The sequence below is a fragment of the Xenopus tropicalis genome, chromosome 4 (genome assembly GCF_000004195.4).
Source record: "Xenopus tropicalis strain Nigerian chromosome 4, UCB_Xtro_10.0, whole genome shotgun sequence".
NCBI lineage: Eukaryota > Metazoa > Chordata > Amphibia > Anura > Pipidae > Xenopus > Xenopus tropicalis.
The window spans coordinates 134,627,032-134,644,034 of record NC_030680.2 but is presented as its reverse complement, the minus strand read 5'-3'; the positions used below and the strand labels follow the sequence as shown (position 1 = coordinate 134,644,034).

Below are 17,003 nucleotides of genomic sequence, written 5' to 3'. Positions count from 1 at the left end.
AGACCTGGCCAATTGTGCATCCTCTTCAAACAAATTTAACTAATGGCTGAAAAAAAAATCTTAATTTGCTTAATAATAATGACAGACTAATAAGGATAACAATCAGGATAGGTGTAAATAAAATGACATGCCCTCACTGCCCTTAGTTTGGAGTTAATCTGGGTTTATCAGTTAATGGAAGGGGTTTAGAGATGTAGTCCAAGAATGTTGCAAGGTATTCATGCCTAAAGTGTTGCCTATCCATATGTTAGCCATTGTGACATGTAACCCTATAACCATAGTTTTCTCTGGAGTAGAAGTGGTCAGATGTTGCTAGAAGCAATGGCATTCATGGAATCCCAAGCCTAATCCTGGATTAATGTATCACTTATTGGTGCCCTTCTGTTCATACACAACAGACACTTTGATGACTGATATTTTGTGAGCAGATAAAATCAAAAGAACCTGTGACCTCAAGAGCCTGTGGCCTCACTAGATGGTTTCCATTGGCATCAGTTGGAAGCATTGTGAGTTTCCCACACACAGCTCAAAATTGTGTTACCTGCCCATGATCATGTCACTTACAGTAAGCACAGTTCCATAAAAGTGGATTTATGGTCTGATGCATTTTCTGAGCGGGCATTCTGTGCACTGGGCACACAAGAGTCTACCCCCTCCCCCCATATGTCATTAGTTGAATAGCCCTGCACAGAGTATGACTGGTAGCAGACTCAAGGGCCCACTGCTGCTCCCCGCTCTGCCCCAACCACTGCCGCTCCCTCTACTGCTGATCATGTTCCAGTTTGGGCCACATGGCCATCTTTGTTTTTTCACAGCAAGTAAGCAGCAGAGCATGAGATGGGGCAAAGCGGGGTGTGGGACAGTGGCAGGGCCCAACAGGCCAGCAGATTATCACCCCAAAACAAGTGCAGCCATACTTGTATTTATCAAAATGCCTAGACTACTCTAGCACACTCCTTTTTGTGTTTATATCTGATTGAAGAGGGCCGGCCAACTGCACTCTAATTGCCGCTGACAAGGTGAGAAATTAGTGCTAAAATGGCGCATGGAGAATAAGAAAGCTTTACCATAGACACTGTTCCAAAAGTAAACAAAACAAAAAAAAACCCAACATTTTAGTCCTTAATTCTCCTTTATATTAACATACAAATTATACAGTATTAAAGATAAACAGAAAAGCTACAAATTAAATCAGCCCTTTTATATGAGAAATGTTCTAAATGGGGAAAAAGAAATAGGAGCTGTCTATAATGTAAGGGTGTTAATTGCACACACCAGTTATTAGGACCTCTTAACACATTTCAAACATCAAGCAACAATTACTCAGAAGAGCCTTCCTATTGGTTGGAATCCCGAGTCAGGAGATCACAGGTTATCTTCCATAATGAGTTCTTGCATACATAATATTCATTAAATGTTGCAGCATGTTGCTCTTCTTCCTAATGGCGACTCGCTGTAGCCGGAGAGGTTAAGCGCTGTCTGCCACTTCCCCGTCACCGAATGAGCCAAACTGGCAGAATTTCTAGGCTATTCTCTGAATGTCGAATGTAGCCTTTAGGAAGCTCATCCTGGTGCCCGCACATGGTTATCACAACCCATTTCCTAAGGAGCTGGCACCACGTGCGCTGCAGTTCTTTCGCTGCTAAGGAAAAAAACAAATAATTCTACCCATTGTTTAGTTAGACTTGTTGTTGGCAGAAGTAAAAACATACACAGAAATTAGACTGAACCTCAGACAAAAACGAGAAGCCCCAAGTGCCTATTATAAATCATTAGTGCAGAGAAATATTTACACTTCTCAAATACAGGCATGTGGTCCTGGAAAGCATATGCAGATGCACACGTGCCGCCACTAATTACTCTCCAGAACTCCTCCCTCTTGATTGGCAACACTTTCACTGCCACGGGAGCAATGGCAGGCCTGCGGCAGCTCTGTGGTTTTAACTGTTGGGGTTAATTAGCCTCCTCAGCTGCCTACTTGTACCTACAGGGCACTACAGGACCCCGGGGAAATATTGTTTAGTCTTTGTCACGTGGTGATACAGAGGAGAAGCCAGTGTCACGTACTCTCACAGAGGAGAGGCTAGCAGGTGAGAGCCTATATGCTGGATAACCTGGGCTGGAGCCATAGATGGCAGAATGGAGACCAGAAGCCCCGATATGAATGAATGATAGGAATGAATATTCAAACAAATATACAGGCCAGTGACTGATGAAAGGCAGGCTGAGACGGACTCCAGTAATTGGGCCAATAGTCGGAGCTGGCAACGGTCAAGCACAGCACAGTCCAGTATTGGGCCAGAAGTTTTAACAGGCAGCAGGCAAACGGAGTTGAAGAACAGGCTAGAAGTCAGAACCAGGAGATCCACATGAACAGGGCTAGGAAGGGGCACAGGAGTACAGGAACAGGGCTGGGGTCACAGGAAGGGATTCAGGGACTAGGAACCAGGTGGGGGTCACAGGCTGGCTTATAAAGGGTCTTCATTAAATGATGAGCTACACAAGGGGCTAATGAGATAGGCAGAGGAAAGGGAGCAGACAGCAGTAATATAAAATGTACATAGAGAAACCCAAGCAGGATCAACACAAAGAGCCGCTAGTGGCTCAGTTGGGTAATTCACCAGCAGTTTAAAGCAATCGAATCCCGGTAAGTCCTTGACAGTCTTGGGACAAAGCAATCCAGCAATTATGAAAAAGTATCATTCACTATCATACAGCTATTGTTGGTCTGAGCTTGGCACTTCCAATAGCCTATAGCTTTGTTACCATCTGAATGGCAACCTTACTTCTGTAGGCATCAGGAACTTTAAATGCTGCCTTTTTGACTGACATGGAGATGAACAAAGTGGCCACCCAGAAATATATGGAGATACAAGTAGAGAGGTGTAGAGAGGTGTGACAGGACAAGAAAAGGATTGCACAAGTTATTTTTTGCTTAATAGGCAGTCATGATATAGATTTCAGGTAAGAGACACAGGATTCTGGCAGTTACAGGTATGAAATCCAGAAAGTATTTTAAATGACATGTCAACCCCCAAAATAATTTTTTTGCCTAATAAAAGAAAACATAATTCCTACTTTCCAATGTGCATTTATTGAAACATTTTACTGCTTTAAAAGTTATTTGTAAATGTAATTATTATATAAAGCAGCATTTGCTGAACTCCTGGTTGTTACTTTTTAAACAATGTTGCAAAGCTCAGTCTCCTCCAGCGAGTCAGGTCTGTCAGGCTGCTGGGTTGGGTTGCAATGGTTCAACAGTCAGAGCTACCAGGGAAGAGAATAGAAAAGGACTGGCAAACACTGCTTCTAATAGCAATTATATATGCAAATAAGTAAAAAACCATTGGTTAGACTTGTCCTTTAATGATATGATTACAAATTTTAAAAAATCTTTCCTTTTTATTTGTAATTATGAAATAGTACATTGTACTTGATCCTGACTAAGATATCACATATCGTTATTGGAGACCATACAGTCCTGTTGGATTTATTTAATGTTTACATAATTTTTTTAGTAGATTTAAAGTATGGAGGTGCAGATTACAGAAAGACCCCCTATCCGGAAAACCCCCAAGTCCTAAGCATTCTGGATAACAGGACCCATACCTGTACAATTTAACATACAGTACATGGCCAATTAATTAATGGCGTTGGAGATTTTAGCCACACCAATAATTTCTGACACAGGAGCCTCTATATCATACATCTGTATTTATTGACAATTCTGTGTTTCATACTTTGTGACAGTTTGAGAAAGGCCCTTACTTGTTTCAGCACAAAAATGTCCCCATGCACAAAGTGACTTTCAGACACAACAGGATTTGAATGGCCTACACAGAGCCCTGAAATCAACCCAACTGGGCTCCTGTAGGATGAATCGAAATGCCAACTGCGAGCCAAGTCTGATTCCCAACATCAGTATCCACATCAGTATGTATGAATGGGAGCAAATCCCACCAACCGTGTTCCAACACCTGGTGGAAACCATCTCAGAAGTGTAAAGGCACACGTAGAGGCAAAACCGACATGTGACATTATCGCGTCACAGTTTGTTGCCAAACTCAAAATAAAAGGACCAATGCCTGATTATAGAACTTATTCTGTAAGTGCCTGGGGTGTCCTAAATTGCCTTTCTGATCTGATCTGCTGGTTCCTGACTCTGCTATCCTGTTCTGACTATCCTGATTGCTGCCAGCCTCATCCTGTGCATGAAACTGACTCTCTAAACCCTTCAGATACCTCACTAGTGCTAAGTCATGCCTGCCAGTAATCAGCTTCTTCCTTGGTCCCAACTTCAACTTGGAAAAGGGCAGGACCAATGATGTACAATGAATATTCTGAATGTTGGAGACAAAAGCATTGCAAAAGCCACCCAGTCCAACAAATGGCTTCCAAAATGGTATCAGTCACCCACAGCCTGATCTGAATGTGAATTGGCATCCTTGAGCAGCAGTGATCTTTCCCCCTTACCCTTCCATTCAAGCATTCCTCGCCTGCAGGATTTCTTTGGGATTCTGTGTCAGGCTCATTGAGTGTCAGATGAGGCTGACATTTAAAACACGGCAAGTCAGACAGGGCCCTTTTCCTTACCAAATACACTCAAGCCTAAACTTCTTGAAGCCTTTTCTGTTTACCCATTGCAGTCCGCTCCTGGGGGAAGGAGAAAAGCAGGAAGCCTTCAGATGCAATCTTTCTCCCCTAACAATCCCTGCCAGCCTTCAAAAGACAAATCTTAGCCCTAGGGAAGCACTTACGTCTAGGCTATTTCATTCGGTGGTGGCGACAATGCTTTTCAGCTCATGGCATTGACAGCTCTTAAAAGTTCAGGCTACGAGGCAGAATCCTTTTGCCATAAAGCATCAGGGCGATGCTGTTGGATAGGGCGGCATCCTTCCAGGTGCGCCTTTAGACCTAATCTCTACTAATTCGACTTTGTTCTAATTTTTTTGTTCTTGTTGTCACACAGAACACATTAGAAAATAAAGTGATTTTTCTTTTATTTGGTTCAATCCTCCACCTCTGAGGGAAGCTTCAGCTAAGCAGTAAATTAGTTCTGATATTTGCCTCTTCCCTTATGAGAGAGGCAAGTCCTAACTCTGAGTATGCAAGACATTTTCCATGCATGTAAATAGTTACTGATACATTTATAGTAAGCGACAAGCTTTTCATAAGGAGCTCTTAATAGCTTTTCTTTTTTTTGCTTCTATCGATTTTATGTTTCCATTTTCCATTGCAGAGTGTTGTTATTCCATTGCACAGCATGCAGCATGCGTTGGCGCTTTATAATATGTTCATAATCCTCTGCTAACTTGTGTTTCCGTGGGAAGTTGGAGCCGCAATACCATGAAATCGGTTTAAGTTAACACTACGGAATCATTTATAGCTCCCTTTCAGCCGTCAGATTCAGGAATAATTTTTTCTTGTTTTGAAGCCTTGTGTATAGTGGTTAATAATGTATTATGATTTTATATATATCACACTCAGGGCTGCCAACGGGGGCCCCATAAAGGCGCAGCATTCAGATGCAGCCAAGTGTGTTTACCATGTTGTCGTATTATGTATCTTCCTGTTAATACTGGGGAGGAAAAAAACAGGTGGTGCCTGGTCTGTGACATTTTCTATTGTGTTTTGCTGGCAAGTCTAGCACCATCTACAGGCAGGATTTAACACTCAAAAATGGTGTCTGGACATGGTCAGACCAAATGTGAAAACTTGATGGCTGCATCCGTATACTGTATATAAAAGGAGTCATTTACGAACAGTGTGCCAGGCTCCGAGCTGCCACAGTTGCACTAAACCCGTGTTTTATTGGTAAAGAACATGGGAATTTGCATCTGAAATTGTACTTTGTACAGTTCCCTTACTTTGTAAATGACCCCATTTATACATATGTTGCTTCCTTATGGGTAAAAGGGGTTTCTAAAACCAGACACAATTGTGCTTTCATTTTGAGGCAAATTAGGACAAGTTTTTTTTTCCCACAATGCATTGTTTTCTGCAGTGTTTTGTTCTTAGTTGCATGCACTACAATTGCTCATAATGTATCGAATGGCCACAATTGCATTTTGACACGATTGTGTCACTTCCGGACTGTGTTCCAAAGTGTGGTTACATCCGATTCACTGGGCACAAGTCAGGTGCAGTTATTGTGGGTTTTGACACAAGGACCCTAATGAATAGCGTCAAAATGTGCTTTCCATTGTAGGTGCTCTTGGTAACCCCACGGCCACCTTGCCCTCACGCTCAGTAATAATGGGGGTGGGAGTAAAAGTCAAGCAAGCAGTGTGGGGACAAGAGACAGTAGAGGTATATCCCTAACCCCAATACTGTTGCACCCTAGTCTCTTCCGCCTATGCCTAGTTCCAACCCTGCATTGCGTCCATTGTAGAGCGCCCTGGGGTGTCACTAGGTAAATTTCATTCTGCTTATGGCACATAAACAGTGAGAAGTATCCTTCACTCTGAGCCGCCATAGCAAATGTTACAGCCGTTCTATTATTCAGACATCCCCATTGCTCCCTAGTGTCCTGCTCTTAAAATTGCTGTTATTTTTGGTGCAAATATTATAATTTTTTTTCCATATTTCCTAGGCCAAGGAACTTGAGCAGAAAGAAGCCGAGCTGCAACGCTTAAACACTTTCTACAGGGAGCAGCTGTCCAGCATTGAGAAGAAGGTCAGTGTCCATTCAGTAGAAGATATTATTATTATGTCTTGTATACAATCATTTCTTTCATTATTATGTTCATAGGTTACTGGTGAACCCTTGCCTTGACTACTGTGTATATAATTAATATGTATGTATGTATGTAGAGCTGTATTAATATTTATTAATGTGCGTCACAGAGATTGTTCATCATACATATATCATACATATATTACACAAGAGCCCTGAATAACTTGGAATTATTATAACTTATTGTAAATAAAAAACACAAGCTGATGGAGCATGCTTCATTTGTTTGTACAAAAGAAAGAACCTGAAGGTTGAGGGAGTGATAAAGAAGTAAATAAAAGGACTATTAGTGACAAAATAAATAAAAAATTCTGTCTCTTTAACAGGGTATAGGACATTGTTATAGCACCCAATGCCATGCCAGGATGAAGTGCACACTTCCCTTTGACTGTTGTTTCGCTTGTGCTGCCACCATGCACTCACAGGAGTAACACTCACAGGAGTATCACTCACAGGAGTAACACTTCCCTGAATAACACAGGAGTAACACTAGTAACACTTCCCTGAATAACACTCACAGGAGTAACACTTTCCTGAGTATTCAGCAGGATCTGAATGGAGCTTGGACTAAAGCAGGTATGGCCAACCGTCCCCATCCTCCTCCTTCCCTTCAGCTATAGAACTGCAAGTCCCAGAATTACACTGAGACAAAGGCCAAGAGGGTCCAGACCCATTTGTATTCTGTTTGGTGCTACTAAATTCAGTTGTTTCCTTACACATTCATTATACTGCCCTTCTGCTATTGCCTTCCAGCTATTAAGCCGCCAATGCTTCACTACTCCAGAACATGTCTGGGTCAGCCTTTACATTGCCTGTTTTGTCTGTAACTGTTTTTGTTACATATTCCCACTGCTTCTTTGCCCCCAAAATTAATCTTTGTCAGCCCTGAGTTTGCCCCTTAGATTCCAGCCAGTCACTCACACAAACCGCTTCTGTTTGTTTGCCCAGGAATAAAACTGCCTGCCCATTCATTCCTGCCAAGCCTGCAGCACTGCTAATAGGTTTCAGCTCTCAGTAGTCTCCCACTCCCCTTTATTTATATATAGCATCTTTTAACAGCCAAGAACTGGAAGCAACAGACTGGACCAGCCATCAGTTTTGGACTGGGGTGTCCGGTTCCACCAGGGCTGCCACCTTAGGGGCCCCCACCCTAGATGCAAAATCGTGTCTCCATTTATGAAACCTGCCACCAGCCTCCAACTCCCCCCCACACCATATCTTTTCCCTCCTTGCAACTGTAATCAAGGGTGGAGCAGGGAGTGAGTCTGGGCTGGCAGAGGCCACAAGTGCCCCAGTGATCCTCTAGCGGCAGTGCCAACCGGGGTTTTTTTTTTCTGGTGGCCTGCCGGCCCTGTCCAACCCCGACTGGCCTGATATATGGGAATACTTATAACATATTGTCTTGATATGCTTACTGTGCAACAATTACACAAAGTTCATTGCATTACAATAGGAGAAATCAGTGCTTTATTGAAATGAACAACACCAAGTTCTAAACTCATTGTTTTAAAATGATGAATAATTAGAAGTTCCCTGCAGAATAATAATAATGTGTGCAGTGTTGGACTGCTGTGATCTGCCACAATTATTATTTTTCTTTGTTTCTGAAGTCCATGAACTGGAATTTTAGCTTTAGCTCTAAAGAATTTTAGCATAAAGTTAGTAAGGTTGTTTTTTTGTGCTGCCAGTGGCAGGTACTGGTGCTGTTAGACTGGGCTCTGTCTGGTATTTCAGCTACCCAAAGGCCCAAATAGCCTCACACATGCCAAATATAAAGTATCAGTCTGTGGCATCTTATAGCAGCCCCAGTGGCATTTGCTAGAGCTTCCAGATTGCCATTTTGGGCCTGGGCCTTCCCATAATTTAGAGCTTTCTGGATAACAGGTCAGGTACCTGTATACCTGCTGTATTTTGAGGTCTATTCTGTATAACTTGAAATGCTAATAAAAATTATTGAAAAGAGATGAGAGCTCTCCTTTATATGAATAAAGGATGTCCCTTCACCTTCATCTCTCTTCACTCCCAAACATCAGTTTAATGACAGCTGGAGGGCTGCAGGTTAAAACACCCTGATGGATATACTTTTTGTCTGCTTTTTCTCCAGTAAAGGGCCCTTGTGTTACTGGGGGCTCAGGGCAAACACAATCTCTCCCCTTCCCTAAATCCATCCCTGAGTTCAGCACCATTATCCTACAGCCATTTGTCTCCAAAAAGCACCTTGGAATACAGGTATAGGACCTGTTATCCAGAATGCTCGGGACCCAAGGGTATTCCAGATAAGTCTACTAAAAAATCAATAAAAAATGAATTAAACCCAATAAGGTTATTTTGCACCCTGTAAGGATTATTTATATGTTAGTTGCGATCAAATACCAAGCACTGTTTTATTTTTACAGAGAAAAAGGAAATCAATTTTAAAAATCTGAATCATTTCATTAAAATGGAGCCTATGGGAGACAGGCTTTCCGTAATTCGGTGCTTTCTGGATATCGTGTTTCTGGATAACGGATCCCATACCTGTACTTCTATTTCTCCCAAGCATACATATTACCTTTACTTCTCTGCAGTAATAAATGGGGCCCCTGTGCAGGCATGAAACCTAATGCCAAGTTCTCCCTAAAATTCTTCCAGTTTAGTTGCTTTCTGTATAATTGCAGCACCCTTCGGTTGCACAGAGAAGGCTTTAAGCTGTCACTCTCAGCAGTCGCATGTATAAATGCACGCTGAGCCAAGCTGCCTGTATGCTGGGGATGATAAACAGGGCACAGCACACACCAGCCAGCTCTAGCTGTCCAAAATATAATTGTGTTTCTGGAACGGTGACACGTGCCGGAGCCATCGGCGCCCCCATCCACATGCAAACGCACCAGGACAGCGCTTTTATCCCTTCTAACTAAATAAGCAATAGAGCCGCTGTTCTTGTGCCCTGCTAAGGTTAAAAAATAAATTTGTTCTGTTTCTCCCTCCTCTCATTAATCACTATCAAATGATTCTGGCAGAAATATGAATAGATTTAGTAAAGGGGGGAGGGGAATGTGAATGAATGCCGCTTTATTAAAATATCTATACAACAACTGTACCTTTGGGTTAATCATATCTTGACTGTAACTACTGTAATTGAGAGGCGGTTACTGGACATTAAAGGATAAATAACTTCGCCGAATTGGAGGATATTAATGGGGACGTAAACCCAAGTGTCACATTTGCCACTGTTAAGTCGAATGGAATTACGAACCATTTTCCAATACAGATTCATTTTCAAGTTATTTAGAAATTGACATAATAAAAGCAAATGTAACTCTTAAACAACTTAACAGTATGTGTTTTCAATTATTTGAAAATTGTTTGAAAATGAAATGGAAATTGCTATTGAAAGCAAAATCTGCCTATTCTTTGTTGCTCACTGCACTGCGCTTTGCACTCCAGCCAATACTCTTATGTTCCACAATGCATGGGATATTATGTGAGACCTGTAAAGAAGAATAGCAGAAGGCTGCAAGGCATTGTGGGAGGGGAGCTGCTGCAGGAGTGTTACATGTAGTCAGAATCAGCAGTGTAAAGTATAGGAACAGACAGGTACAGGTACATTTATAAATAACTTTAAAATAATTTAAAATGAATAATGAAGGTTTATTGGGAAGTTGTTTACAGTTACATTTGCTGCTGTGCCAAATGTTTTATTTGGCTTAATATTCATTTTAAAGGAGAAGAAGGAAAGGTAGAAACTAAGTAAGCTTCATCAGAAAGGTCTATGTAAATACAGCCATAAGCTGTATTTACATAAGCACTTACAGTCCTCTGTCAAAAGAAACACAGGATTTCTCTTTTTTTTTGTAAACATGATGTTCCAGTGTCTGACTTCCTCTCTCAGAAACATCCTTAATTCCTGGAGCCAGAGTCTGCGCAGTTCTCTCCTCTCTCCCCTCTCCTGCTCCCCCCTCCCACCAGAATGCTAAGAACTCACTCCCCCCTCCCTTAGGAATGTGTGATCTCAGCTATAGTGGCTAGAGCTGCAGCAGGAAGCTACCTAAAATGGAAGCTGCTATCTTAAGCAAACAGAGAAAGCTTCTAAAGCTGTTTACCCAGGTACAGTAATGGTTTCTGCAGAATAAATATATTGTTCTAGGTGGTACTAATGTGGCAAATCTATTGGCAATAAAACGCAAAAATGCCTTTCCTTCTTCTTTAAGAGTAGAATGGATAATCCTTAAGAAGCTTAAACAAACAACATAGATAGCAGCAAGAGTAAAAAGAGCCCTTCCCTCACATAATTCCTACCTAACTGCTATCTGACCCACAGGAATACATCTGTCAGTGGTGTAAATATAGAGGAAGCAGACCCTGTGGTTGTGGGAAGGCTGGCCCAGGGGACAGAGTGGCCTGGATCGCAGGGTCGGAAAGCGAACAGGCGGGAAGCAAGTCACCCTAATGAGCGAGTGGGCTGGCAGGCAGGAAAGGGAGCGTGGGTAGGGGCTGTGGTGAGCGCTGGGCCTATCCTAAATTTTTGTTATGCCACTGGTACCAGTATTGAGGAAAAAACAAAGAAAGTTCACCCAGCACACCCTTACCTCCTCCAACAATTCTTACTCGGTGCACAGCCCAGAGAGTCGGCACTCCCAGCACAGTCCCGCAAAAAATAGTTGACCGGCACAACAAGTGTAATGCAAGCGGGGCTTAGCCCCTGCGTGCTTATTCAAAAAATAGCAGCAACGTTTCAGGGGCATACCCCTTCATCAGGCATCAGTATTGAGGAGCCTTGCAAAATCCATATTATTACTAATGTAGCGGGCTAGTCAGAGTTAATATTGAAATAATGCAGGATTTTGCTTATTTTTGCTCATTACTACATTGAAAATTATATCAACATTGGTCAAACTTATTAAATCATTTCTAAAAGGGGGCTTCCAGCATCTAAACACAGTGTGTTACTAATAGTAGGTAGTAGCTTTATAGGGGTCTTTTATTTACTCTACCTTAGTTGGTTTTTCAATATTAGGGCTGTTTTTGTACGTAATTGTTAGTGGAAGTCCCTAAACCTGACTGTTTTGCCAACCTGACTGTCCCTTCTCAGCCTGTCAGTTATAGCTTCTAATGCTAACGGCCTCCTGCTGAACAAATATGGCCGCCCCCTCATAGAGGAACATGGGGGATCAGATAGGGAATGTAAAAGCATTGGGCAAATTCTTAAAAGTTTAAATTATAAACAGCATGCAAAGACAATTTTATGATAGATCTAAAAAAAGGTTTTGTTTCTTGTGTCAGTATCTCTTTAAAATCCCATTCATTAAAGGCACTTGGGTTAAAATGTTGCATTTATTGACACACGGGATCCCTAGAGATACCACCACCTCTGGATCAACACCAACTGGAATTAAAAAATGTCCAGCACAATTGTGTCTGATTTGTGTGCAGCTGTGATGCATGGGCCTCAGTTGCAACTCCCCCTCCCAACTACAACAACAAAGGAATTATGGGAAAAAATGGAGATTGCATTGGAAACTTTGCACTGTGCACTTTGTGCATCTCGGGTACAGCAGTAAATGACCCCCTACAACTCTATTACTGCTGTTGGTTAGTTGGTCTGTTTAGTCTTTTTCCATTGTCGGGTCTCTGCCCTGTGCTCAGCATCAATTAAGTAGGACACAATGCCCATAAAAGCAGAGTAATAATATATTAATATAGGTTTGAGAATGTGTAAGGGATGTGACAGAAGAATAAACACACAACATGGAAACCAAAGTACTTCCAGTTCCAGGAATTAGACCAGAAGGTGAGGGAATTGCAGATGAATAGGAATTGCTGTAAATCAATTGATTCCATTTATAATTGAAACAACTTGGAATGTATGAGAATATCAGAGATTCATTATTTCGGTCCATGAAATACCCCCTTGCCTCATGGTTAGAAAATAACCTGGCGGAAAGCAACTCATTTAAGCTAAAAAGAAACTGTATCCATGTTGAGGGTCTTGGGGGAGGCTGAGCAATAAGCAGGAGAATGCCTTGGTTGGAAATAAGCTTGCGTTCGGCTTTGCTAGCAGCTCAGCAGGAGCACAGGAATGAGAAGGGAGAAAATCTCCACAAGAATGACGATTGCCTTTCAAAAACCCATCAGTGAAGCCAAGACAATTTATGAAGTTTGCCTCTATGAAGGCTTAAAGCAGCCAGCAGTAAGTTGTACAAATGTGTTTGGCTGGATCTCGCTGCTGATTGTTCATGGAATCGCAGTATAAGGATAATGGAACAATATGTGGCCGATATTACGGGCAGCCTGGAAGGGTGAAAGATTTCTCTCTCAGATGATTCTGATCAAAGAAGACATTATGAAGCAGTGGTATGCTATTTATCTTTCATAAGGGCTGGTTTGGCAAGAAGAGCCAACCTTCCTTCCTTCTTCATAGAGGCCAATGCTTGCACGCAGGAAACATTTATCTGAGAACAAAAATAGAAAAGGGCATTATATATTATATCTTCTATACATCTTGGCCATGTAACCACACCTAGCATTATTAATTGGCAGTAGATTATAAGCGGCTGGGCATGAAAGCAACTGCTCGTTATTCAATTATTTAATCTGTGGGTTGAATGGTCAGAGATCTGTCCATCTGCATTGCCATTGGTCAGTTCATTAAGCCTAAATAAGTAGACCTGTGCAGTAATCAGAGGTAAGGGGAAAATGGTGGAAAATGACCCTTACCCCAAAGACATGATCAAAATGGGTGGAACTGCTTAACCATCAAGGGATATACACATTGGGCAGCCTGTCACCCCTATTGCCCTCCATTATATCATAGTGCGCTATAAAGAAACTAGCAGGAAGTAGGCTTTGTAACCAGAGGTCATTGCTTAACTTTTAGTATGTTGTAGAGAGTGTTGTTATAAGGCAATTTGAAATTGGTCTTTTTTTATTTGCTTTTTTCTAATTATTTTGCTTTTTGTTCAGCAACCAGAGTGGATTGAATTCAGTGGAATATGAATAGAGGAGAGCCTGAATATAAAGATAAGAAATGAAAAGTAATAATAACAGTAAAATTGTAACCTCACAGGCCAATAGTTTTGTGGTTGCCAGGGTCAGTGACCCACATTTGAAAGCTGGAAAGGGTCAGGAGAAGAATAAGGCAAATAATTAAAAAATAAATAATAAAAATCGATTGAAAAGTTCTTTAAGATTGTTAACAGGCATAACTGCAGCAACCCCATGAAAGTGTCCATACTTTTTTGACTGAGCAGCCTTCTGTGATGAAGAACTGATTGGCACTGTCAGAAATTAATTGGGAAGACAGAAAATCCCAGGGGTCCAGAGCCATGTTGAGCCATTGATGCAGTCCGTTGTTGAAGGGTCGGCACGACAGGTTCAGTTATTGACTTAAGGGTCAAACAATTAGATTAGCACAACTTGGACCGCCACCTGGGTGGCTGAAAAAATCAATGTTAAGGTTGTCGGGGTTATGCTGGGAGTTGCCACTGATATACCTGATGTATATTATGTACTTAGTAAATCTAGCTATGTTTTTGTTGTAAAGTGGCCATGCTGATTATGGGGCCCCAGGGCAATTGCCCCTTCTGTCTAGCTCTACAATCACTGTTCATGGACATATTTGAACATCTGGGTGCCAGACCTCGTACACACGGCCCAAAATGTCTCCCAGCACCCACTGGTTAAAAGAACATGGAACATATCAATTTTCAGCAAGCAGCCAAGTACCCTTGATTCTCTAATTATTTCAGAGCTCTCGTACTGTAGCTTATATAAGTGATTGGGGAACTAAAAACAAATGTGCCATTTCCCGCACAGGAAATAATGTAGCTTTTTCCAAATTGTAATGTTTTTCAGATGTAAAGTAGTTCTTGGCTGCAGGAAGCAGAGCCGAGATTGTACAAGAGATGTAATGTGAGATAGAGGGTCGATATTGTTGTTTCATTACATTTTTAGTAGTTTGGGGGTATTGTTGCTACAGAGTTTGGACTTCTCAGGTATCAGCTCTGTTTGCCAATTTATCATTACTGCCTTGCAAAGGAATATGCAAAAGCATGAAACCCCCCACAATATATTAATGTTTAGTACATACCAATAATAACTGTATTGCTAGGGTTCCTGTCCTCTGTGTAATACTGTTCTGAGCTGTCCCTAGTGGGGTACTGGACCCTGCTGGCACTAGCTATTACTCGGTATCACAGTCCCCAAACCCAAAAGACGACCCTTGCAGTGTCAAACCGCCTGTAGTCGTGTGTGCGCATGTTTTGATAAATTGGATAGGATTACACTGACATTTTTCTGATTTGGGATTGCTTTGTTTCCAGTTCTTGGCATCAAAATGACATTGCAGCACAAATCTACTGCACTTATTGATAGTGGCAACCAAGGAAACTTCAGGGATCTTGAGCCTAGGAGCCCAATTTGGAACAGAATTTAAGATGCCTGCAGGGGCATCGAGGGCAACCATGTGGGAGTGCAGGGAGGATTTCTGGATACAAGTACCTTTAAAGCAATACTGACACGTTCCATTGAATATTCAAAAGAATGTGTCAATATTTCTAAAAAAACAATATGCCCCAAAATGTATTCTCAGAAAGTTATCTCCGAAGGTGCCCCAGCCCAGTGGAAAAGCACCAGGTGCTCTTCTTTTGGTCCAGCTGGGCGGGAAATTGTTCCATAAACTGAAGTACAAAGGAAAACAGTACTCTAGCTTACTGAATAGACATCCAGCAATGTCAGAGTGTTGGCTGTGGTATGAACCGCTAGGCTGGGGAGGCACCTTTGGAAAAAAGCAAAAAAAAAAAATTGCACCCAGTCTTTTTAGTAATACAGACATTCTCCTATGACTTTTTATATGGATGTATCAGTATCTCTTTAATGACATAAATTCACACGAATGTGTCCATTTTTGCTCCTACTTTTGTGCTTGTAAAGTAACCTGATTATGTTTGGGTTCCTTTACTGCTTTGCTTGGGTGGCTTTACTAACTTTACTTCAATGCCAAAAGGCCAAATACAGCCCTTTAGCATGGAAGATCTGTGCCTCTGAAGTTGAAGATGCCCCCCATAGCTCCCTATTGTCCTTTCTGCTGATTTACATCATATTCTCTGGGCTTATTTCATGCTTAATGATTTCTATCAACCTCTAAGCTCTAACAGCAGCCCAGGGCACACTGAGCATGTGCAGTGGCAATGATACAACAAAGATGGTCTAGCAAGATCCAAGATATCCAAGATAGAGAGCTCCTGTGAACAGTTTTGAAGGCCTGGATAATTACTGGTATAGGTTTGCTGTACATCTGGGCCTGGACAATAAGTTCAGTATATATATATATATATATATATATATATATATATATATCCGCATTTCTTGCGATATATGTTTACTGTAAAGGTTTTAGTTGACCTTTAAGGCAGGTGCCAGCCTTGTGCAGCTTTACAAATTGCAGCTTCAGCAAAAAAAAAAAAAAAAAAGCCTGGGGGGGTATTTTACACTTGGCTTGACACATTAAGGGCCTTCTTAAGTGTCACCATACTAAAATTGGTTGAATTTTACAGATTTAGCCATTTTTTTCCAGCTTTTACTTCTTCATCTTTAACTGAAATTTCGCATTCTGATACAACCTTCGACATTGGTCAGATGTTACTATAAACTTTTGAATCTTTATAATAGGCATTTCCACATTTCCAGCGGAAACTGACAGCTGAGAGCTGGCACTTACTGTATAGCCTTTCTCGTGCCGCCGTACGTACTCATTCAAATGTTGATAGTGAGGTGTCTTATAGCGAAGAAACATCTCAGTCACTTTAATTGAAGCGAATCAAAACAGAGGTTGAATCCTTCTTAAATACAAATGAGTTCCTTGGAAGTACCGGCCCTTTCTTGTAAAGGCTTTTCCAGTTTTTTGGCTACTGTGTGTAAATGCTAATCGCGCCGCTCGGCTGTCCTTGCCATGAAATGATATGATCATTTTCTCTCCAGTCTCCAGGGGAGGCAGGAATTAAGATTCACCCTATTCCCTCCCTGTGGCGAGATCATTATTCTGTGAGAAGGGGTTCATACTGAGGCTTGCTTGCAGATCTTCGGAGAACGCCTAATTGAATTTGAGTATTGTTCCCCGGACCCCCAAGCAGACTTATCTGCACGCGCGGTCAGTTCCTCTTCCTTTTATCACCTCTGCGGATAGGATGAATGCAGATATTCAGATAACAGAGGATTAGGATTTTGAGGATAGTTATTTTTTTTTTTGGATATCTGAAACAGCAAAACGTCTGATGTCGTCTTAAAATTG

At 41.6% G+C, this 17,003-nt stretch overlaps 1 protein-coding gene across 2 annotated transcripts in view; it reads left to right on the top strand.

Annotated features, from left to right (window-relative positions):
* The window catches only part of chchd6 (coiled-coil-helix-coiled-coil-helix domain containing 6), a 209,723-nt gene that overhangs the window by 57,424 nt on the left and 135,296 nt on the right, over positions 1-17,003 (top strand). For both annotated transcript variants that reach the window (XM_031901175.1, XM_031901176.1), the window contains exon 6: positions 6,593-6,676. In XM_031901175.1, coding sequence (XP_031757035.1) covers positions 6,593-6,676 — 84 coding nt within the window. The remainder of the gene's footprint in view (positions 1-6,592; positions 6,677-17,003) is intronic.